Genomic DNA, 25,664 nt, shown 5'->3' with positions numbered 1-25,664 from the left:
GGATCGAGAACTACACGTTCGCCGTAAGAATCGCGGGATCGGAATGAATTTTTTCAAGCGTGCATTACGACGTCCGACTAGAGTGCATCGCGGAGGACAGCCACGCTCGCGAGAGCTATAACGCGTTTACGCGCGGTGATTACGCGGGATACGGGAGTTTCGCGGAACCATTTGGCAACGATCGTCTATGCGGATACGAAATCGAAGCGGCGCCGAAGCGGGGAGGGACCCATTCGGGCCCTGGTGTGATTTATCGCGTGAAGGAAGCTTTCGGCGCACGTTACACCGCGCGCGAAAACCGGCACGTCTCGATGGCTTTACGACTGTCCTGTGACGGAAGTGATCACCAGATGATCGGTTTTAATGACCGTCCCACGCCGCGGTTCATTATGAAGGCTGCTATTAAGCGTAGCGTGCGTGACGCTCGAGGTGTTATGCGAACGTTGTATGCGATTATTTGTTGGGTTTTGGTATCGTTGAATATTCGACTAGTTTTGTGATATTAAGAACTTGTTTGTTTTGGTATTGTCGAATGGAGGATATGTTGTGTGTGATTATTTGTTAATTTTGGTGCTGTTAAATAGAGGATAAATTGTGTGATGTTATTTGTTGATTTTGGCATTGTTAAGTAAAAGATGAGTTGTGTGAAATGAAGGATTTGTTAATTTTGGTATTGTCGAATGGAGGATATGTTGTGTGAAATTATTTGTTAATTTTCTGTTAAATAGAGGATAAATTGTGTGAAGTTATTTGTTGATTTTGTTAAGTAAAAGATGAGTTGTGTGAAATGAAGGATTTGTTAATTTTGGTATTGTCGAATACAGGATAAATTATGCGAAATTAAAAATTCATTAATTCTATTATTGTTAAACGTAGGATAAGTTGTACGAATCTATTTGTGAATTTTGATATTGCATTGATAATATTAAAAAGAAAATGTTACTACATATTCTTATCTTTTAGATGTTAATATATCCAGTTATAAGTATTAAAAAGCACACTTGTTGCTTCGCATTCCTCTATTCATCGATTGCTAAGCATTTTTAAGTGATTGGAAATTTTCCACAGGGAGTGTAAGAATAAAATTCTTTGTTCGTCTATAGCGGCAGAATTTAAATAAATACCAATCGTTCAAAAAATCTAAACGCCACCGTCGATAATATACTACACGCTCGCGGACAATGTAACAAATATACACGTTGATTTTCGATTGAATTCAGCGGCACTGAAGCGACTAGCCGTATAAAATTAATAAAATACGTTTCAATGGAGTAAAGGCGACCTGAATTGAATTTATTTGTGCGTACACCCGGCCAATACATTTAAACAAACGTTGCCAATGGACACACAGCGAAATCGAATTTACGTTTCTCTAAAATTCTATTAACCCGAATTCTCCTTCTCCCTCGGAACATTTTGTAAAATATTTTCCTCTCGAAACGGCTTTTTTTTTGTAAGTGTAATTGTAAGTATTACAATTCTAGTTGTTTACAATGAAATCGGAGTTCGTGTAAATATTGAAATTCTAAATGTAAACACCGGTCCATGAAAAAAGAATGAAAATAAAATACTCGAAGGTGTTCGGCTAATATTTAAATTCGACTGTTGTGTAACGTTTGAAATTTTCAAATAGATTGTACTTCGTATTAATTTATGATGTTTAAAGGGCAGAAAATAGTTTTTATTTAAGTTTCAGAAAGTGATTCATGAATGAGAAACGCGTTTAACACGTGCGCTGTCGCCGACATATTTTTACGTCATACTGATTTTACAAAGTCGGTAGTGGTTCCTTTCATATATTTGATAGATTGACAGTTTTTAAAAATCTGAAAATAAAGTCCAAACACGAAATAAAAGGGAGAAGAAACTCTGTGAGAAAAATATACTGAAATTCTAGTTAGTAAAATGTACAAGCTAAATGAGAACCCTCTAGTGAACGATTTCTGGAAATATTAGAAGAAACTGCTGCAAAACATGAGTAATAAAATTACTCAATAATGAACAGAAATTCTTTCTTATTAATTTATACTTGATGAATTTATTTCTCTTATTAGAGGACATATTAGGGTATGTTAGAATGAAGGAAAAGTAATGTTGACTTATTTTTAGCAGATGTATAAATAAATCAATTCGTTATAGTATTACTGCTTGCAATTCATTTAAATAATTAAACAATTCTCTATGACTCTGCTTTACCATTTTATAAATTTTAAATACGACTTTTCACAGAAGAATGAAACTATTTCTTTTACAATTAGAGCAGGTTAAAACCCTGTATTACTTTTTCACCAAGCTAACAAGTAACAGGAGCCAGGAACAATTGGCTCAGGATAATAGTGGTCTAATTATCATTTCTGAATTCTCGAAAAAGAAAACCTTTTGTGAAATGTTCTTAGATTAATTAAATACTTATATTGTAATACTATTAATAACATCAATTATTAATGATTGATATTGGTAATGATTATTATCTATTCATATCAGTAATTATTAACTATTAATATTAGTAACTGTAATATTAGTATTATTAAATTAGTAAACACAAAACCTTTCTTTTTTCCTGAGATCCCAGAAACAGGGGTGAGACCATTAATTATTCCGAGTCACTAATTAATACTAAACGTTAAAGGTACTCACAATGCTGAGGGCGTGCATAATGCAAGCTTGCGTGGTGTTTTCGACATGGATCAGTTCGTCGCATTCTTCGTGATCCAATCCGTTCACGTCAGATCGAATTTTAATCGGTGACAGAGCTGCCTCGTTGTCCGTTGATTTGCCACTGTCAGGGGACGGTATTAACTCAGGCACATCCAGATCCTCCTCTTCAGCTCGTTCTTCACAGTCGGATGCTTTGGTCTCCTGTTCGAGACAATATGTTAACTAGATGTTAATTAAAGTTACTTTGATTGCTCCTCTTTGCACGAGGGAATTTTTCTCTATTTTTACATTTATTTTAAATATATAATGAAAATTGTAACTTCTTTAACGTAATGTTGTCATTAAACGAAACAGTTAATTGTGTTTGATATACAATAAAGTTGGTCAAACAGAATATTAATCAACGCCAAATGTTTAGGTTGGGCAAAGAATTACCTTGTGTATTGAATATAAAAACTTTGGTTTAATTATTGATAATTTACGGTTAATTAGAAAAAACAGTTTCAAATGATAAAATCATGTTGAAGTATAACTTCAAACTCCTATCGATCACTGCTGCGTTTGTACGATATACATTTTAATAAAAAACGAACGAATTACTTCAAAATCCACAGAGATTCATGCCCAAACTATTAATGCACTTTTATAAATTATATAAGCTCGGTACAGAGAGGGAAAGGGCAATATAGATTGAATAAATTCCTGACGTGTATGTAGTACGTACACAAAAAGGAGTACATGGATAATGGCTGCAAAAGGAGCCTTTTGAACCAGCACTTTAATATATATTTAATACCTAGTTTGTGCACCGCGAGCAAGAAGCTCCACCTTCATTAATTCACGTTCCCTTTTTGCCGCGATTTTTATATGGGGCCGTGTATGTTTACTTACGTAATCAATCAAGATATAAAAAGGAAATCGCAAAGCTTAATTGATTTAATGGCCCGCCCGCTCTCGAGAAGAATAAAATTAGTATCGGGAAAAAAGCAGTATTCAACATATTTCTTGTTCGTTATAATTAAGCCACGAAAGTTCACGGAAATCTGCATATTTATGAATAAATTTCGCGGAACCGGTATTAAAACAAATTCAACTTTTCCCGGTTAAAAATTTCAATAAATCGAAAAAGGGGAACAAAGTTCTATAATATTAAATTCGATCCGAGTTCTTTTTTAACGAGTCTTTCCAAATTAATTTACCCATTAAAATTTTAATTAAACATATAAATCAATGGTTACTTGAAATTTTTATTCATAACGCCCGCTAATTGGATTATCGAGAGAAAATTATTATTTCATAAATTCTCAAGAAATTCTCGAATTTTACACGCTCCCGATGATAATGTTTTAATTAGTACAATCTTGAACGTTTAATATCGCCGAGAGTGAAAATAATAAAGGGGCCCTCGAGCCCGTGAAATCCGAAACAATGGCCGCCATTTTTCGATAGCTCGATCCGTATACCTTGTCCCTGCCCTGGAGTTGACATATCGACAGAGAAACATATGATGAAGTAATATTTTCCCAAGTTGAACGTCGTCCTGCACGACGACAGGATTTCATTCTTTCGTTGCGGAGTTTCGCTCCGGTCGTTCGGAGACTGTGTCTTAAACACCGAGCCGCATGACGATATTACTGCTTCCACTTGCCGCGACGCGACAGGGGAAACGGCAATTGTTTAAATTGACCGGCGTCGTTGTCATTATCGTTCCTCGTACTATGTTCTACGATTCCATAATAATTTTCCAATTTAAAAACGTTAACTGCTATTTTAGCTTCTAGTATATTTGAATTATATTTTAGGATTTCGTAATGCAATTTTTACTTTGTATAAATTATGTTGCCATTATCGTTTCTCGTACTATGATGCACAACTCTATAATAATTTTCCAATTCTTTTTATTCTGCGTTGAAAATATTAAAACTGTAGTTTTAGTTTCTGGTATATTTGAATTATATTTTCGAATTTCTTATACAATATTTCGTATAAACTTCTTTGTATGAGGAAATTTGGAAGGAACTACGTATATTATAAAGGGGTAATTACTGTTACAAAAATAATCTTGAGACATCATATTTTTCGAAATATTGAAACTTGTGATTTTTTTAAATGAAATTACTTCGTTAATGTATTTTACATTTACTTATGTTTCCCTCACAAGGAAAAACTTGCACAAAATGTTAATCGTTTTAGGGGACGAAAAAGCACATTTTACTCAGTTGACGCGAAGCATTCCAGACAATTCTTGGAATGCGACAATTAATGGAAAACAACGAAATCGATTGAAAGGAATGAAGCAACCGACCACGGCCGAAATCAATTTCGCCCGCGAACCACGATTTGTTTCTACCGAATTTGATTACGTTCGCTTTACGTTTGTCACGCGCGGAGACTTGAAGCGATTATCCCGGAAATGAAAAGAGTTATACAGATGATATTTATGAGACCGTAAGACTCGGCGATCCTCCCAGTATCTAAGCATAAAATTTCCCGCGATAATGTCTTTTATACACCCTTCTCTCGCATCACGTTGTAACACTGTCGGGAGTGATCAACTGCCGCAATAAACCGAGAAGTCATTCGCAGGTTATTGCGTTAAGAATAAGAGTTTCTGAAGGAAGGGAAAAAAAGAAAGTTTAAATTCCATGTAAAAAGTTCCCGTCGCGGGTTATTACGACACGTCGAAGCAATCTCGATTCGTGAATATTTAAGAGAGCCCTCTAATGCAAAGGGTGAAGAAAAAATCAATTTCCATTTTATTTTTATTTTCTATCATACTGAAGATTGAGAAATATGTCGATTCGATTTTATGTAATTATATGAAATATCTAAGAGACAATGGAGTTACCTGATATCTTTGAAATACGAATTGTAAATTGATATGGTGAAAAAAGTTATTATCAATACCGTATTATTATTAATTGAAGAAAAAGGAAATAACACTTACAGAATTCATTTGAGAGAAACTTTCATAGGAAACAATTCGCAATCAATATTTTCTCCGATAATATCTGATTTATCGTGTACACTTCGTTTCGAAATAAATCAGTGAATCCATGTTCATTCGAGGATAAAGGAAAACAGAGATTTTTATCGTTAAATTGGAGAAAGATACGTGAGGAGTACAGGAATTTTTCTATCACGCAAATCGACGAAGAAAACGCGATCGCCGGATCGGCTGTGCTTCCATCCGGGTCAGAAGTATCTGACGAATTAAAGTAGTCGGTGTCTTATTTTATTTTCGGACCCTTTCGGCCGTGCCTGTTCATTCTGATAAGATTGCACAGTCATCGCTGGCCACTTCGCCTTTTTCGGCAACAAAACTAATGAAATAGAAAATCCGTCAGGGCGAAATTACTTTTCCTTTAGGCGAATCTAATTTCCAAGCGGTGTATAATGCACTGCGGCTAATAGTCTGGCGGATTTTGATTTTAATTACTTATTACGGTTCGATGATTCGTCTATTTTTCTTGCTGCAACCGATTCCTTTGATATTTCGTTCTATGGTGTTGTGAATTTGGATTAGTTAAGAAGGCATTGTACTTAATGAAACATTTATAGCAAGTTTGATTATCATAGATAATAATTTAATCAATGGAGCATTTAATGTAAATTTTATTTTAATATTATTCAATATCATTTGTAATGTTTCGAATGGAAAAGGGTTTAACTTAATTCAACTCCTATGTTCTCTAAAATAGACTATATATTGAAAGAAAATGAGGAAATTTCAGATATTAAATAATATGGATACACAAAATTTACAAAAATATTAATGTTGAATTACAAACTGAAATTCACTGAATTTTATTTTTATATTTTTTAGTTTTCTCAATACTTTCCGACAAGCCCACGATGATTCAGCGTTAATAATAATATCAGCCCTAAATTCATCACAAGATATAAATAAATGAAATGTTATAACGTTCTAGTTCACGGTTGACCGAATAAAACTGTCAGTAGTGGAGAGACACGTTTTTGTATAAATATTTCCGAAGTCCATGAACGCAATACATACCTGAAAGTCTTGCGGAGACGGTGATGATTCCTTCTGATGCTGGTTTGGACTGTGCGGCGGGCTAGGCGCGGATCGTGGACTCTGAGGTCGAGTTCCTAGCTCGTAAATGTTGATCATGTGAGCTGCTTGAGCGTGAACCATCAGTTCCCATGCTGAGGGAAAGGATACCTTGCACAGAACGCAGAGCAGAGCTGTCGTGGAATCCCCTTCGGACATAAAACTCTCAGTTTAGAACAATTCCTCCATTGCGAACCTAATAATTATTAGAGGAGCCATACATTCAAATATTATAATTTCAGCTTTCCGCGTTACTTTCACCCTTGGCCTGGCCAAAAAGATTCCTCGCGTTCCCAGAGGACGTTCGAAGACAAATTTCACTTCGCTGAATTCAACTGTCAGCGTTTTCTCGTTTTATTCAAGTTCGTGAAGAAACTTTCTTTTAGTTATAAAGAATCGTCATTTTATTAATTTGATTCGCTGTGTCAACGAATTGGACGTTTTTATAATACAGATAATAATCGTGGAGTAATTTCAATATGGAAGATATATAGAACATTTCAATGAATAATAATAACGCTTTTCTTAATGAAATAAATTTATAAAGAATTTAGAAAGAGGCATGGCATAAAGATATTAAAATCAAATATTAGATTATCAAGTAATTCGGGAATTTTTAAATAATGCAATTTATTATTCAAAAATGATTAGAGCTTTTAAAGAAAATATCACTTTATATAGAATTTGATTGTCACAATTGTCACGAAAAGAATGTCTACAATTGAATTGTTACAATTAAAGTTCAACATGTTCGAGAGTCAAGTCTATTCGCATATTTCCAGCGGCAAGGATAAATTAAAATTTCATCGAGATTCTTCGGTTTTAACTCGACAATCAGGTCATAGTGATAACAAACAGCCGCAAGCGACACTCCGGGGTCTCAAGCGAACTCCGCGTTTCCGTAACGGTTTCCCTAACTCGCCTAAATTCGATTCCTCCGACCTAAACAAACCGGTGAGTGGCCCGTCGGGGCAACGCAGCTGCGTTTCGCGGATAAAACGTGAGAATGCAATTCCGCCCACGAAAGGAAAGAAAGGAAATCGTAACGAGGACACGCGGGGTCCGATTCGAATTTCATTTTTACACCTGACCAATTCAAGATGGCGGCGATAGCGCCCGAGGAGAGGTAACGTTAAGCCGAGGCGGTATTTTGAAATCTCCGTGCGATCGAATTGCAAATAGAATATAATGCTTTGTTGAAAATCTCGGAGAAATTTTTTGAAAATCTATGAAATGAACAGCTTTTTTATTTATTTATGTCAGCGTTATGTTTTTCTTTCCTAAGTTCTATTGTGCTCAAAATGTGAAATACAACATCAAAATGAAAATCATGTCACTCGATAAGAGTTGATAAGCTTGATTTTCGGTTAAAATAGGTATTGAGTGATTAAGGAATCACGTTTGTTATCAGAGTAATATATTCATTATTATAATCTTGTATTTTATGTAATAGAAGATAAATTAAAAATAAACAAAATACATATAAAAAACTACAATCATCGGAAGTCATAACGTATACGATGATTTTCAAAATGTCGACAATCCTTTGTAAAATTTTTGAAGTATTTCACAATTTCGTATGGTAGTTTTAATAAAATATTATCACCATGAAAAGTGCTACTAAAAGTAAACGTTGATAACGAACGTGTCGCCTTGATTTCTAATTTATTGATTATTAATCTATTAGAAATAGCATAGAATTCTATGCTCATACTACGTCTACATTTAGTTCGAAGATTAAGGGTTTGTAACAGCAAAGCAACATTTAGTTTAAACTCAAAGGAAAACAATGGTATTTACATTAACTAATATCCGCTTGAAATCTTTGCCACGAGTCTGATATCATAAGACAATATTAGTAAATGGTTTTTTTACATATGTAACTTTTTACCGTAAAACAGATACTTCGACCAACGCCATAGTACAAGCACAAAGCCCGTAAGCGTATCAAAATTACCATATAATTGCGAAGCGAAAAACCAGACCTGAGTTTATACTTAGCTAAAATATTATTGTTAGGTTGTTGTTAATAGTTTTATTTGCGCCTGCATGTAAATAACGGTAGTATTTACGCAAACGAAAACTTTTAAAAGGAGAACAAAAATATTGTAAGGCAAGAGGTTAAAGGTACCGTCGGTTGTCATTAAAGAAAATCGCCTCGATCCTAAAACAGGACTTTCGTTGAAGTTTTCTTTGCGAGTAGGTACGTACTTGGGGCAGTCCCATTGAAGGTGTGACATTTACATGTGAACCGCAGCTTGCAGTAATTTCGCTTGTGTTCGAGCAGCTCCCCCAGGTCAGTAAACATTTCCCTGCAGTTGCCGCAGATCAGTATATCCGGATTGCCTGGAACATAGAAATTGCAGGAACAATGTTTATTTCGCTTCCATTTGACCCCGCCGCCCGCAACGGTGGACTGTTATTCGAAACGGGGCGGGCGGCACCCTTTTCGGAGCGTTTCGAAACGCATTTCCGAAATATAAGATAGACGTTTACGGAAATTCACGTTTCAGAGGAGAAATATGTTAATGCTGGAAACAAGAAGAACTCTGTTTCCTTCGTGAATGGTGTCGCTGAATGAATTTCTGTTAATTTGAGAAATTGTAGCAATTCGTGTAAATTGAACTCGTTTAATGAAATAGAAGCTGGAAGGTCACGATTTTTTAAGTATTATGGCTAGTACGAAAAATATGTTACTATAATGAATTTTTTCATTTTTGACAGAATTATTTTCAATTCTTTGGTATTGTGTAGGTATTAATATCTTGACAAAACTGATTCGAGATCGGTGTGTAATGATACAGAATCGTTCATTTTAAAATGATAACAAAATTAAAATTCTATTCTAACAATTTTATATTAAATGCATTTAACATTACTACCGAATGCAACTCGAAACACTATTCAAAATTTCTCTCTCTTCCACTACATTTAATTACTATACTATTACTATAATATTCATTATATATTTACTATCATTTCCTCTACACTATTTCTTCCATAACCACGAAATATACGAACATTCAAAAAAACGCCTGCTTTAAAGAATTGATTTACTCACACGCTCTCTAACATAAATAAATCAAAAGCATAATAATTCCGTTTTCGTAACTCACTCAAAAAAAGAAAAAGTATAAACCAGACAATGTAATTGTTCGGCAGTTCTACTGTTAAATCGTCGATTTTTCCTCGCGAAAAGCCCGAAGTGTGCTGTGCCCAACGGAACCGCGATACTCACTGTACACTTTCAGCTGGTTCAGATCCGGAACACTCGCTGTGTTTGCAGCCGGTTGTTGTTTCTGTTGCTTCGGATGCTGCGACCGAGTCGGCGGCATCAAACGGGGTCTCTTCAGCGGCGGGGCCAAACGGGGTGGAAAAGCAGTCGAAGCGTAGTAACTGAAAATAAACCGGCGGCTCAGCCCGGAAATTCTGCGGGGGGTATTTGAATAATTGTCTAAAAGACCGGGGATCCACGCACTCGCTTTGACAGTTCAATGTTACCTGTTGTTTCTGACACGTTTGATCGTGGACCAAAGAAAAAAAAAAAAAACAGGGACCGACATCGAATGTTGACTATGGGCGCCGTGCACTCGTGGCTGCTTCAAACGGTGCTAAAACGCGAGAGACATCTTCCAGTCGAGCTGGGATGCACAGATGGTTACTTTAACATTGACGCTTGAGCTTCGTTCGTGGATCCCATTTAACGATTCTCATTTGTGTTTTAATATTACTCGTTCGGTATGTTATTTGATAATCAATGACGTTTGAAAGAAGTTTCAGTTCTATATTTTGAACGTCTACTTCGGTGAGTTGAAATGACAGCAGTGTATTGAATATTCATTATAACATTTTTGAATAAAAATATTGTACACCTTGCGAATTAAATTGTAGTTCAAATTGAACTTTAATCTTTGTTTTGTGAATGCGTTGACTGAAAGGTTTGTACGTATTCATAGAATCTGCGTTGAATGAAGTTTGAGTTGAAATTACCCTATCATATTACTTAGCAGTGTTGTGTTTGATAATTTAAAACAGTCGTCAGATTTGGAGCAAGTGGAAAAACATGAGATTCAATTGTTATTAAATGAAGAAATATCAATCATTGTATTAAACATCTATTTTCTAATAGATTGTAGCTTATTGTACAACGTGAAATAAGTTAAATTAAACTTGTGATCAATTGCATCTATAGTTCCAAATGTTTAGTAAAAAAGATCATAATTCTGCTCTCGTTCCCCACAGATTATTCCTAAGGTCACCGACACCGGACACCAGGCAAACAGGGCACTAACTACTTTCGATTTTGAACGATTCCGCAGATTGCGACTGTAACCTGGTACACGATAAGCGCAAAGAAGAAAGGGAAACATATCGATCTCGGCATTACTAATGGAAAAAGAATTTCGTGTATAAAGCGGGAACAAGTAAAATCGTTGATCTCTATGAGGTATTACGGAGCAAGAGTCGAAGAAAAAGAGAGGAGCGGGAGATTCGGAAAGTTCGGTGAACAATCGGGAGCACGGAAATTCCGTAAAAGGAGCAGGGGAGAGGGGGAAAAAGATTTGGGACTTTCGACCGGATAGCGAGGAGCAGAAATTTTTCGCCGGGGAGAAAGTAAAAGTTTCGGAGATTTCAGAGGGGCATTAAAGAATGGTAAACCCGGGGAATAAGTATTAAAGATATTCAAATGAAAAAATGAAAAATGACTTTATCTTTCAGAGTATTAAATAGTGCATCTTGAGTAGTATTCGGTAACAATTGCAATGTATAATGATAATACAAATTTATTAATTATCGTTTAAAATTATTTTATTAATTTACTGTTTGAAGTTATATATGAATATATATTATTTAACACAGAAGTTAATTCAGTATTTTTTCATTCTTTGTGATTGAAACTACATTCATATTTTTATTCTGATGTCAACGGTGTTCAATTCAACTTTAATCTAATTATTATTATTATTATTACTATTATATTATTATTTAATTTCGCTAATTTATTTTTAAAAACATGACAGCTATAAAATAAATTAAATTTCTACCCCGAACAAAATGGTAAATCTTTTTCAAATAAATTTTACATTCAATTACTTATTTTCATTACACCTAATATTTCTGCTGGAAAAGTGTATCCGAATGTATATACATTTACGTATTTAACATATTTTATTTTGTTTATTGTTCGAGTAGCGATTTTGTTATGTTTGCGCATTTAATGAAAGTATTATTATTTATCAAAAACCCAACACGCAGTATTACACGAAACATTAAATATGAAACGAAACAAAGAAAAATAAACTAAACGTACCAAAGAAACAATTAGCCAAACACAAAGAAAAAAGAAATACAGTTACAACGCAAATATATTACTGAATATTTGGATTCGACATCAGTTGTCTCGCAATTCTTTTCAAGTAATTTCTAAGCTCCGATCATCGACGACCGCCGCGGTCAACGTGTCAATTAGTCTTTCAATTTCCGTGCTCCCCGTTGTTCCCATTTCCATTAAGACAAATTTATCATCCGACCTGTTTACCTTCCTTTCGTAGCCAGTTATTCGACTGGTTACGATAAGGAATAAGTATACACAAAGTGCCGGTACGGTTAGTGTTAACCCACCCCCTATCCCGGGCTCGCCATTAGCGAGCTCCTTCCTCCACACACGACCTCCATACCCGCGCGGAACGGGCTAAAAAGTTTTCCGGTGGAATGTACAAATTACATATTTAATCAACCCATTTAGACGCTAAAGCACGGCGCGCCGGTTGTTTGCACGCGAGCAGGTTGCACGCTCGCAGGCCCCGGGAGTTCTCGATTGAAAGGCGCGGCGGAACGAGAAGTCTTCCGAATTTCTAATAAAACCCGCCAGCCCGTCTTCGTCTCGCTAATTCCCCTAAAATCCCCCCTCCGCGCACCTATCGCCGGCGACGAGTCGATAAGCGCCGCGATCGTTCCGTTCCGAGCGAGTTTAATCGAATCTGTTTGGACTTTTGATAAAATCGACCCAGACATTGTCGCTTGTGTCATGGATCCACGGTGTTCCGGCGTCGAGGGGAAAAGTGTCTGTACCAGAGAGAGAGAGAGAGAGAGAGAGAGAGAGAGAGAGGGAACGGTCGGATGAAAGAGGAGGAACGGAAAAGAGGAATCGCGGAGCCCCTCGTATTTATCCGGCTGTGTACTTCCTACGTCTGTCCTGCAGCTTTCCACCCCCTCGAAATAAAACTTCGTCCCTCCCTCTTCGTGCGTTCTCTCTTTGGCCGGCTAAAGCTCGCTACTTTCCCGCTCTCTTTCCTTCCCTCGCCCCCTTTCGAGCTTCTCGTTCACGCTCTCTGAATCTTCGAGCACACGATCCTTCTTTTTCCGCCCCCGTTCTCCACCCCCGGCCGGCTCGCCACTCGAGGAAACCGTCACGCGGGCCACTCTTCTTTCCTGTTTAACGCGCGTCTCCGTTTTTCCCCTTCGCTTGTTTATAGTTCCGGGATATTTTGTTTTATTCGCTCTTCCATCGCACCGGCGAATCGCTTCCGACGAGGATTCGAGGGTTCACGAGCTATGGCCCCGTAGCTAATGGCTCGTTCACAGACACCGGGATGTTTTCAGAGATCAGGAGGAACCTGCGACGTGATTGGCCGGCCTTCCGGGGCACGCTTGCTGATCGGGATAAAGCGTTTGCAGGTGTGCGCGAGATCGGAGATGTTCGGAAGATTGTTTTCTCTCTTGTTGGCTTCTGTTTTCATTGGGGAAAGGGGCGGGTGAATTTTTTAATCATTGTGTCGAGGGATTGTTTAATTTTATTTCAGTAGGTGTTTTGTTCGTTTGTAGTAAATATTTGGAATATTATAATTGTACTGTATGTAAGTATAATTTTAGTATTTTGGTGATCTGATCGAAAGTTTAAGAATAAAGAAAGTAAAATAAATGTTAAGTAATAGAAGACAGTTTCAAGTGGAAAGAAATTTACGAGATTAGGAGTGATCTGGGAAACGAAGCTTATCGATGAGTAATTTTATATAATTTTTGTTCATTTTCACAAGGTCTGAGTCAAGTAATATTATTATTTCATCTTATGTTGAACTAAATATTATATTATTAGTAAATTAAATATTGAAATTACATATTAGGTTATTTATTATGCGGTGAATTAAAGGAGGAAAGAAAAATGGCATCTATCAATGAACATTTCAATAAATGAATATTATTATTTTCGTAAAAGTGTTCCATCCATTTTACGGTCTAAGGTGAGACACTTTTATCGAGTTTCAGTAAGTAATCTCTTCTCCACTTTCATTCATTTTATCCACGCATTTATAACGCGTGTGCACGCATATTTTGACTGTGCCTACTGCGTGCATGCAGTTAACACAGTGCAAACAATGGTCGTTTTTCCTTGTATGCTTTTTTCATTCCCTTTTGTTACGTGCTCTCTCGCAACGTACATGACAGCTCCTTTTTTCTGCAGAAGGTTACAGGTTCAGAGTGGTTTTCGAGTTCTCCCCTCCGGAATGGCTTCCATATATTCCAGCACAAAACAGACATTAAATATTATTTTGAAAACACTTTTACTACGCGTTTGGTGAAACCTTTTAAGAAACATGGAAACATATTGCTTTTTCATCGGAACACTGAGTTTAAAATCTGCTGTTTGCAACTCGACAGACGTTTCTCTGAGAAATCATTGAAGAAATTGATTTAGAAATACGTAAATTGAATTATACATCGATCGAAGTTTCGATAGATGCATTCTTCAAGTTTCCGTAGAGGAATTTCAGTCAGTCAATTTAACTGCTCGGTAGTTTTAGTGTTAAGAATCGATGATACGTTAAGAATGATTATTGTAACCGTTCAACTGAAAATAAAAATGAAAAACATTGTGATATCTGAAAATATTGATAGATGCTATAGAGGATTCTTTTATTTATTATTATTTACTTTACTTTGTGTGCTTTAAGTAAAAGTATTTTTTATCAAATAAGATACTAACGGATGATTCAAAATTGTAAACGTTTTGTTTTCTTATTACAAATTCTTTTGTTTATTATTATTTACTTTACTTTGTGTGTTTTAAGTAAAAGTATTTTTATCAAATAAGATACTAACGGATGATTCGAAATTGTAAACTTTTTGTTTTCTTATTACAAATTCTTTTACATTGGAGGATATTTTAAGAAATGGTATAATATTTTGTTACATCAATGCTACATTTTCTGTTTTTCCTTTATTGATTTTCTTGCTCTGAAAATATTTTTAAAAGATATGGTACAATGACGTTTGCCGTTGGAGTTCTACCATTTCCTTTTCCTCTTAGATGTTACTTCGTGAAGTTGGACGTGAACATTTAGATCCGTTGATTTTTCTTCTTAAAGGATTACTTTATTATTAACTTCATAAGCTTTTGGCAGCTGTGCTTTTGATATCGTTCGGATGTTTTCTACAAAGTTAGTCTATATTTTACTTCATCCGCTGTTGCAACTCGATTTTCTTTTCCCTTTCTCCGTCGAGTTAATTTTATACTCCGGAATTCGTAGATTTTTATGTTTCCTTCTTTCGTTTCACCGCGGTGCCATGGGTTATTACGTAAAATTGTTAAAACCAGGTTTCTCTATTTCAAGAGAATACTACGTACTGCACTTTTTTCTGCGTAGACCGTTGGCACATTGTTTCGTTCAACAAAGGAGATACTACAAGTTTATTACTTTTTTTCCAAAACAAAAATCATTCTGCTCATAATACTACATTTATAAAAATGGATACATTACATTTTATAATTTTAATGAATCTTACACAGAAGTATATATATATATATATACTATAAATAACAATTTTTCGAAATAAAATAAACTACGCTATCGTGAAACAGGTTAAAAATTCATTTATTACGAACGTGAAAATTTCAATAATATAGGAATGGTAATGAAATAATTGAAACATATATCTCCTAAAAAATCGATGCCAACTTCTCAATAATAGAACATAAAAATTTTTCACAAAAAACGTCAAAAATACTGCAATCTTGAAAAACTTCCAGCAACCTCCAAAAATTCTCAAAAATATCCATACCCCTCACTGTAGTTTCCAAAACACTTCGAACTTCAACCAATACAAAATCGCAACAGAAACTGAAAAAGAATTCATCAACGCTCAATCCAAAAATATTCACCCAAGAAACAAATTAACCTCTGCAACCGATCCAAAGGAATTCCCCAAAATCAAAATACAAACCTCACCAGTCCCAAGACATTCATCGTAACCAAAACAAAGACCACGTCCGACACCTGGCAATTTAGGACCCTCCAAAGATCAAACCGGCCGAGCATCCCTCATCTCCATACGTTTCATCAGACATTATCCCGCGTCCGCGTCATTTCCGCTGCGCCCCCTCAAGAGACGCATTCTTTTCCCCATCAGAATCTCTCAGGGTGGTGCGCGCGTCCGGCTCTTCCCCCTTCCCTGCTCTTCGGCCGTGTTTCATCCCTTTACCCGTGGAATCCCCTGGCAGCGTCCTCGTCCTCGCCGGCGTGACACAAGAGATATCCACGAATTCGTGCCTTCGTAGCGTTGTTAAAAGTTCTCCACGCCGACAGAGTTTCACTCTGTTTCACTTTGGAACTTTCGGATAATAAGCGCGAAACTGGCGGGCGGGGGGGTAGGAGGGACAGAGAGAGAGAGAGAGATAGAGAGGTGTGAAGGAGAGAGGGAACGGGTGACGCGAAGGGCCGAGTTGAACGTGTTAGTGCCGGCCTGCAGAGTGTAGAAGCGTCAGCGATACAGCCGCTGACTGCTTTGCTACCCCTAACCCCTGCCGGCGTCCCTCCTTTATCCGGCTTTCTGTATCATCTACACCGTCGATTCCCGTCGTCTGGAGTATTTTAATTTTTTCCTCCTCCTCCGAGCCCGCCGTCCAATTATTGGCGACCGCGGCGAAGAAACTCGTCCCTTTTGTCGTGGCCCCATCTTTTGAAGTGCCCCCTTATTTCTCCGTTTCTTCCTTCTAATGTCCGCGAAGATTGATAAAGGAGGGCGGGGGCCGGGCCGCGGAGGATCGCGGTGCCTGGCTGCCCTGTCTCGTTGCACGTCGAATCGAGTACCAACGGCCTGGTAACGATCGTCCTTTAGTTTTCGAAGTTCGATGATTACTGCCGATGGGACGGGGCGGACTGGTGTTCCGGAATCTTAACGGGAATATGGCCGCGGGACCGATACGGACACACTGCCGGGGAACTTGCCGGAGACTTAAAAGTTGACGCGCGTGTAACGAGACCTCTAAATCGACTGGTTCATTATTTCTTGGGTGGCTCATGGGTTCGTGTCTCGGCTGACTTCTTCGATGGTGATTGTACTGGGTGGAAGAATATTTCGACAGGTTTTTTATTGTAATTTTTCCCTCTTGCCCTATGATTTCTTTCACAATTATGCCTAACAGAGATATTTTATTGTTTATAATTCATTGAAAAAGGAGGGAAATTATACACTTATTCTATGTCTACGTTCACTTAAACGCATTAGAATTAATAATGGAAAAATATTCAATTCGGACTTGGGAGAATTAAGTGATATTCATATTTGTAGAATTCTATTTGAAATCATCGCCACGAGTTTGACACGATATTGTAGAGCAAGGGGTTAACAAATGTTAGTTTAGGTGTATGAGAAATTACTTTTTAAATATGTTTTATGTGATAGCGTTTATTATATATTGTTTTGCCATCGTTGGAATGATTAATGCTAGTTTCCTTCGTAGTTTCTTTCATCGTTAAGGTATTTTTGTTAATTTTACTAGTTTTAGAATATTTTTGAAGGAAATATTGATATTAAATTATTAATTAATTCAGGGTATGATACAGTTTTTGTATAGCAAGATTTGCTATTATATCACGACTATCATATTGTTTTGTTTTCAAATATGAAATGAATTCTTAGCAATTGTTAAATTCTTGTAATGACTGAGGAAAATAATCTTTTTACCGATCATATAAGAATAAAATTATTTTATAATAAAGATTCTCCGCTACAATCAAAAGTGATACAGAAAACTGACTCAAAATTAGACGAATAGTCACTACTCGTTAATGAAGAAAACAAGTTTTAATAAATCCAACACGAAAAAGCATTTAAGCATTTTTGGAGCATTTTCGGCGCGCGGCATACAACAGTAGACGAGCGACATCCGACTTTCAATTGAAACAGTAGAAAAACGGCGTCTGGAGATTCCATCATTAACTGGAGTATAAAAATACTCCTCATTAACCTCCACTCCCACAATAACTACAATAGAAATCCTCCCAGTGCCAAAAGAACCTCTCCAAAAACTCCAAGCAATCAAAAAATTCCCCCAATTCCCCACAAATCACCGAAGAAACAATAAACCAAACTATCCCAGCTCACCTTGAACAAGAAGAGAATCAAGGGCTGAGCAATCCCGAAGGCCACGATAATTTCCCGCGATCCGTTTCGATTTAATTTCTCACGCACTCGCGGCGCCTTCTCAGCCTCGCCTTAATTCGACGGAACAAACGATTCAATTTAAAATCCACCGGGAAACGACACCAGCACCAAGGATCCCCGGTTCAACGTCGAAAGGGAAAAAGAGGAGCGGAGGTGGAGAGGAAAACTCGAATCCACAGATAAACCTCTTTTCGTTTAAATATAAGCCTAGACAGTCGCCGGGAAAGGACGAGGGGCGACGGAATAAATCGACAGATTTTCATCAAGAAGCAACCCCAGCACGGGACATCCTCGTGGACCGGGGATCCGGCCAACGAGGTCTGTGATTGGCACCGGTGACAATTATTTGTTTTCCACAAATCACCAGGGAACGTCGTTTCCCTTCTTCGGGCTGAACGACAGAGCTTTTCTTCGCTACCCTCAACCGATACTCTCCGCGACCGCCCTCCCCCCCTCGTTTCCCCGTCGTTCCTTCGCCCCCAACCCTTGTCCGTGTACCACCAGATACGTGTCCCGGCTGTCCATGGCATTTGCCGCAATATTGCCGGCGAGGCGTTCTTTGACCCTCCATAAACCAAATTTGCCGCCATGCATGAAAGGCTTCGGCTGCGAATACAATACCGCGAAAGGCCCGGCCTGCTCTCGACTCCGAGACGAGGGAAGGGGACGTATCAATTCCCTTCGAAACAGTTGTATTTCCTTGCCCTTTTCTCTTTTTTATGGCTCGCTGGTTATGGATGAGAGTTCGATGGTTCTCGAGTAATGAGAAAAGTGGTGGCAATGAAAGGGGGTAATGGAAGTAGGAGGAATGTTTCGGGTGTTGTTTGGAGGGATTTGAAAGTTCAGGTGGTATAAACATAGAGTGATTTGATTTCTTTACTTTTCATTTTTTTTCGTGAATTTTGGTGTATTTTTTTATAGAGTTCTTGTATATTGGGGGCAAAGTAATTTTATTTTTGTGGATAGACGTGAATGACAGTGAATTTACAATGATGAGTTCAATTTGAAAGAATATAGAAGAATTTAAAATGAACGATGATGAACGGTAAATTTTTGCATTTGTTTAAATAAGACTAAAGGGCACTTTTGTTCCGAGAAACAAATTTGGAATTTTAAAAGAATGCATTCGGCTAAATAGAGAAGAGTCTTCTTTAATTGTGTGGACCATAAAGAGATTCAGGTTGTATGAGTTACAAGCATTTCACGCGGAGCGTATCGACAGCGAATTTCTTTATTAACCAGAAACAAGCGGCGATGGGCTGCTGAACGCGACAGCAACTTAAATTTAAACGACATTTTTCATTAAATACCTTTTCCTTCGATCGGCTCTATTCAGGTCGCCTAAATGGCGCCTGTGTGTGACATTTCGAGCTGGATTGTCGACACCAGACACATCTTGTAGTTTCTAAAGCAGCGTGCAATCTCTTACTTTTTCCATTGTCGCGTCTAAATAAAAGGCGTCGGCAGTGTAATTACAATTTTAAAACAAGCGCGGCAAATAAATTAATCGAAAACACGTGGTATTGGCTTCCGGTGACGTTGTTTCTTAATTATAAGCGTTCTGCCTTATTTCCCTTCATTGAAGTCTTGTCTTCATTTGTTATCGCGAATTCCCCACATTGCACTGCCTTCGCTTCTACCATTGACATTGAAGAAGTACAAGTATGAATTCGCACGTTCCCGCGTAATTAGGGTTATTTCAAATGAAATTTTAAAGCAACAAAAATTATTAAAAAAATATTGATTTGTCTATCGATATAAGTGAGATACTTTCAAAATATTATTTTGAGTTTTCAATATTTAATACAATATAGAAAATAATATGAAGAATATTAATATACTGATATTAAAGATTACTATCACAAAAGTCATACAAGTAACGAAAAACAAATGAAGATCCAATACACGTAGACTTATAGGTTAATTCAAAAGAAAAATATAGAAATAATTAGTTGCAAATAAATTCAGATTAATGTTAATTCTGAATAAATATCTGTAGTCATCGCGTCGGATTAAAGGTTGTTAAACGAACAAGAAAGCTTTGTATAATAATGACGATTATTTCCTGGCCACGATTTACACGGAACACAGCTGAACTGCGAAAGCAACAGATTTCCGCTGCTCCCTTATTTTTCCCCGACCATATATTTTCGGGATCAGTGGGAACCTGCCAACGACATTTCGAGTTATATCGCCGACAGCAATGAGTCATTGTCAGAATTTCTGAAACAGAACGCAATCTATTCCCCTAAACTTTATTTCGTGCAATTTGAGCGCCCCTACCCCGTCTTGTAAGCCTGCAAAGATTAAAGGGATTTTTTAAGGACGCCTTAATGGAGGCTTTAAATTCTTTCATGAGAATTTCATCCGTGTGTTTCTGATATAATCCGGTATAAGAATTTTAAATAAACCGAATGAAACTTCAAGAAACGGAGAGGAGGAACTCATTAAATTTTACACGTGGTTTATAATTCACCCGTGAATAAATAAATTCAACATATACTCATATCCTGCAAACCCATCCTTCCTCATTAAACATTATATATAATAGAATATTTATAAGTTTATTCATATCGTCGAAGAATTGTATTTTTCGAAATTAGTTTTAACATGAATTTTATTTCTTTCAGCAGAAGCTTTAAGAAAGTAGAAGTGGATTAAAAATTATTCTAACACATTTTTCATTTGACTTAATTTTGGATAATCGTGTAATTCAAATAATCTGTTGACAAAGGGTTGAAATGATCGTCCCTTATGTATTGAACTCTAAAAATGCCAGGAAATGAAATAAAATTTCGAAAGGCGGTACTTAAAAATTTTAACAGACATATGCATGTCTTTAAACTGCACGCTTTTAAAAATTCTATATCAATTTTTGAACACTCCGCGACATGATATTCTATGCCTATTAGCTCTTCCACCTCCTGCGCTTAATCTGCACGTGTGACAGCTTGCTCGGCTGAATGAATTTTAATGAACTCCGGTATTAGAGGGTCCGGCCACAATTTATCCGACAAATTCAAGTTCCGTTCACGTTGTTCAATCTGAATACATACATATCCAGCTTGAGCCCAGGCAAAGTGAACTATTCTACAGTGCATCCACCTTGTTGCATCCTGTTCGATAGGAGAAACTGAATTCTAAGCGATACACTGCGTTGTATATCAACATTTTAGACTTACTTTGAAACCATCTATTTCAAACTTTGTTATTATTCATTATATTATTCCGACTTTTGATTAGTACATTAATCCATTCTTGTAATGGAAAATTAAACTCTGTAATCCAGTACTTTAACAATAAAGTCGACGCGATTTCTTAATAATATTTGCCACTAATTTGTATGCTTATTTAATACCATATTAAAACTAATAATAAATCAATTATTGACAAATGCTCAGAATCAAAGTAAAAGTTTTATCACAGTTTTCATAATAATAAAAAAAGAATTAACATAAAAACTAGTCACCTAATTTAATATACAATGTCCATTATTTTTAACTAGCAATAGTCTTTCCACTGATACCTAACATATTCTAAAATACAATATCATCAATATTGCTTTAAGAATTTTACTACGTTTCATCCCCTATCCCTTTCAATGATACTAATATCAACGACAACTACTTCAGAATGTCACAAAAAACCACTATTAAAAGTAATTAATCAACAGCAACAAGAAAACGAATCTCGTGATCGTTTCTCGCGATACGTCAGCAAAATTGCTTTAGTGGGTCCTTAAATACACATTTCCTTTTTTTCCACCCGTCGCAAGAACGCCGCTGCGCGCACGCGACAAAACCCGTACCGCCTATATATTTTACTATCACCGGTATTACGACTTGGACACGGTCCGCGGTCGAGAGCGCGCACCCCCCCACCCCGAAGCCTATAAATAATATTTCTGTCAGTGCTTTCACTGGCGTTTTCCCACAATTATTACGTTTCTCATAACCGATGCCATAATTCTAACTCGTAACAGGGCGATTCGTAATTTCTGCTTAGCTACATCATCATTTCAATTTATGTACCCCTATTTCGGACTTATATAACCGCCCGCCATTTTTCCCCCGTTTCTTTAGGTCTCGACTAATCGGGCTGACATTTTATTAGATTAAGACGGAAGCGAGAGGGGGTGGAATGAAAATATGGGAAATGTTACCGTTAATGCGATCGTTGGTAGGCGTTGTAATTGAATTTGTTATTCTGTTTGATTGGAGCGTGAAATTTTACTTCATTGAACTCTTTTTAAGTGATAATATGAATGTTGCTAATGAAATGGGATTTTTTGAAGAAATCATATGGAAGTTTGAAGAATTTTTTTTCATCAAAAATGTTGGAGAATTGAAATATAGGGTTGTGTATGAAGACTGGGATTATTAAGATTAATTATTTAATCATTATCTTGCAACGAAATGAAAAAGAATGTTTATTCAATATTTTCAGTTTACTGAACTTAGTATTAATTTTTTATCTGGCAATGTACATGTTGCCAATGAAATGGAATTATTTAAATAAAAAATGTTGGAAAATTGAAATACAGTGTTTTATGTAAAAAATGGGATAATTAAAATTTATTTTGTGAATCATTACCGTGCAAGGAAACAAGAAAGAATATTTATTCAATGTTTTCAGTTTACTAAATTTAGTATTAATTTTTTATATGTATATATTGTATACGAATATTTCAGACTAATTTTAATTAGATAAACAAGTAGGATTTATAAGATTAGTAAATACGTATTTAAAGAAAGCTGCAAATCAATTTGACACTATACTGTTTTCTATAGCTACAACGCCAATGGAAGGTATTTAATAATTGAAGTTTCACTTTTCCTTGCTTCTTATTAGAAGAGAAACCTTTAATTTCGATTTTATGGGAGTCTAAAGTATACCGCTAAGAGTTTATTACCAGCTTCCGTCAAGTTTTCTTTCCCCTTTTTACTTGAAAACGCTTTTACTGGCACACTTTTAATAGTGGAAGTTTTCCGAAGCAACAAATTTGCATTACAAAGGGCAAAAGGTCATGCATCCTAATGGAATCTATTTCATTCGTCTGGTATCCGTGTAATAATGAATTGGTAAGCAAGAACGTCCACTGAGAAGATTAATTACTACGTTTCTAACTCTTAATGTAATTTTTCGTGAAAACCATATCGACGAAAATCAGAACCATATAATCTATTAATTTTCATTATCGTCCTTCGATATTTGTAAAATACTGTTCGATAAAAATTATATACATATTCTTCTAAAAATTTGTCATAGAAATTTCATTACTGCGTTTGTTAGGGAAATATCTATCAATTAGAAACTGGATAATAGGAAGGCTTTTCTAAATTCATTATAATTAAGATATGTCATCATGTAATAAGTATTATTAAGTAATAAGTAATATATTCAAATATTGGTGACTACTAATGATTTTAGTTAATGTGTTCACCTTAAAATAAGCACGAATAAATAAATAAAAAATAGGAAGGCTTCTGAGATGATCCAATATTTTATTTATAGGCGCAATCTCGTTTCGTTCGAAGACACGCGCGATCGATTTAATTTAAAGAGATTCACGTCAACTTTTATCACGATGTAGCAATCTAACGACATTATAACACTGATCCTCGTGCCAGTCGTAACCTACATATGTCCGGTTTGAATATCGAGTGAGAAACCTTTTGTCAGTGGAAGAGATTATCTGTTGATGTACTTGTGCTGCTTGAGAGTGGAAAGAATATTTTATGGTATCTACAATTTTCGGTGCGTCGTTGTATCTCGTTGAAATAATATTTTCCATTGGATGAATAATTTAGTTTTGGAAAATAATGTGAAAAGATTATGAAGGTCTGAAATGTTCGCTGTTTTAGTTGAAAAAAGGAGAATGACACGTGAGAAGTAATAAAATGAAATTCTCCCAGGAAACGTTTCTTATGGTTGTAAGATATTATGTTACTATTACTATTAGTAAATAATTAAATTTCTAGCTAACAATAATAACATTGAAATTTAAAAAAATGTTTTTTAAATCTCATTATTCTATTACGCAATGAATTTTTTAAATATCATTCTTCTCATAATAATTTTTTGAAATCTCATTATTCTGTTATACAATGATTTTTGTGTAAAATGTAATTTCAATATTTTTCCTGAAAATGATATATCTTGCAATTAATTTCAATTTCTGAAAGCCTGGTTTCTATCAGCTTATAAAATTATCTTGTCACTGATTTGGTTTACATTTATTTTTCTCTCAGAAAGACAGAAAAATATTTCGAATAATGGGAAAGTGTATCCGAAGGTTTTCGAATATTCGCTGAGATCTCGATGGTAGTCGAGAGGAAAAGGTGAAGAATTATGTATGCTGCTCCTTCCGTCTCGTTTCCTTTCACGAGGAAACTTTTCGCCGAGGTACTACAATTTCGGGCCTGCCTTGGATTCTCAACGAGCAATTAAAGAGCGCTCTGGAAGTTCCATGGCGATACTACGGAACGAAGAAATTCTTACGAAATCTTATGGCCATAGTTCTCACATATCCTTTCTCGTTTCCATAATCGAGATTTCTCCGTCAACTTTTCCAGAGAATCTTCGCTCATCTTCGAATACCAATTCCTACAGTTTCTGCTGATTAGTTGACCAAAACTGACATTAGCGCGTCATCGTGCCAGTAATCTTACATTTTGAAAATTTTAAATATATAAACACTAGAACCTTATTATTTTCACAATAATATTATAACGTGACATATATTACTTTATAATATTATTGTGAAAATAACAAGGTTCTAGTGTTTATGTATTTAAAATTTTCAAAACGTGACATATATTACTTTATCAACATTTTGTCTGACAAATTTGTTAGTAAATAAATGCAAGATCTTACAATCAAGAGATACAACAAATATTTACAAAACAGGCAAAAAATATCATCAAAAAGAAACAATAAAATCAATTACATTAATTCACAAATATAACAAATTCTTAAAACAAGATGGAAATGTTTACAAGTACCATTTAAATTATCGTTAGTAAATACTTTTTCTAAGTTCTTTCATTTTGCAATTCATAAATTTTCCTATCATTACATCGTCCTATCTTAGAAACGTTTAAACTCGTTCGAACAGTCGCGAACGACACCGAACGTATAAATGCAATCAAAACCCGGTTCGCATCCAGTTTTGGTGCGCCGAACGGAAACGGGGCTCCGAAGTGCGCGAGAAAATTAACTGTCCCCGGTAATACGAAACAATACATCGAAGCGAAGACAGAAAATCGGAAACGAAATTTCCGGTGGCGCGACACAATATTCCGAAATTGCGAAAGGAATTCGCGATCCGCGCCCGCCCTTGTATCCTTTGATCTGCGTGAACGCAAAGGAACGGGAATCCCTCCGTAGGTGACACGTAATTTGATTTTCCTTCCTGTCGGGACAAAGAGATATTTGTGTCGGGAAGAAATAAATTTCGACCCCGGATGGAATACGTATGCAAAAC

General features: G+C 36.1%; 1 protein-coding gene across 2 annotated transcripts in view; it reads right to left on the bottom strand.

Annotated features, from left to right (window-relative positions):
- Positions 1-25,664, bottom strand: part of LOC116429023 (uncharacterized) — a 225,863-nt gene that overhangs the window by 7,598 nt on the left and 192,601 nt on the right. For both annotated transcript variants that reach the window (XM_031981386.2, XM_031981387.2), the window contains 4 exons: positions 9,972-10,129; positions 8,945-9,079; positions 6,677-6,882; positions 2,638-2,859 (listed from right to left, as the gene is read on the bottom strand). In XM_031981386.2, the coding sequence (XP_031837246.1) occupies positions 2,638-2,859; positions 6,677-6,882; positions 8,945-9,079; positions 9,972-10,129 (721 nt within the window). The remainder of the gene's footprint in view (positions 1-2,637; positions 2,860-6,676; positions 6,883-8,944; positions 9,080-9,971; positions 10,130-25,664) is intronic.

Source organism: Nomia melanderi, chromosome 14, assembly GCF_051020985.1.
Source record: "Nomia melanderi isolate GNS246 chromosome 14, iyNomMela1, whole genome shotgun sequence".
Classification (NCBI taxonomy): domain Eukaryota; kingdom Metazoa; phylum Arthropoda; class Insecta; order Hymenoptera; family Halictidae; genus Nomia; species Nomia melanderi.
This window is presented reverse-complemented; position numbering and strand designations above follow the sequence as displayed.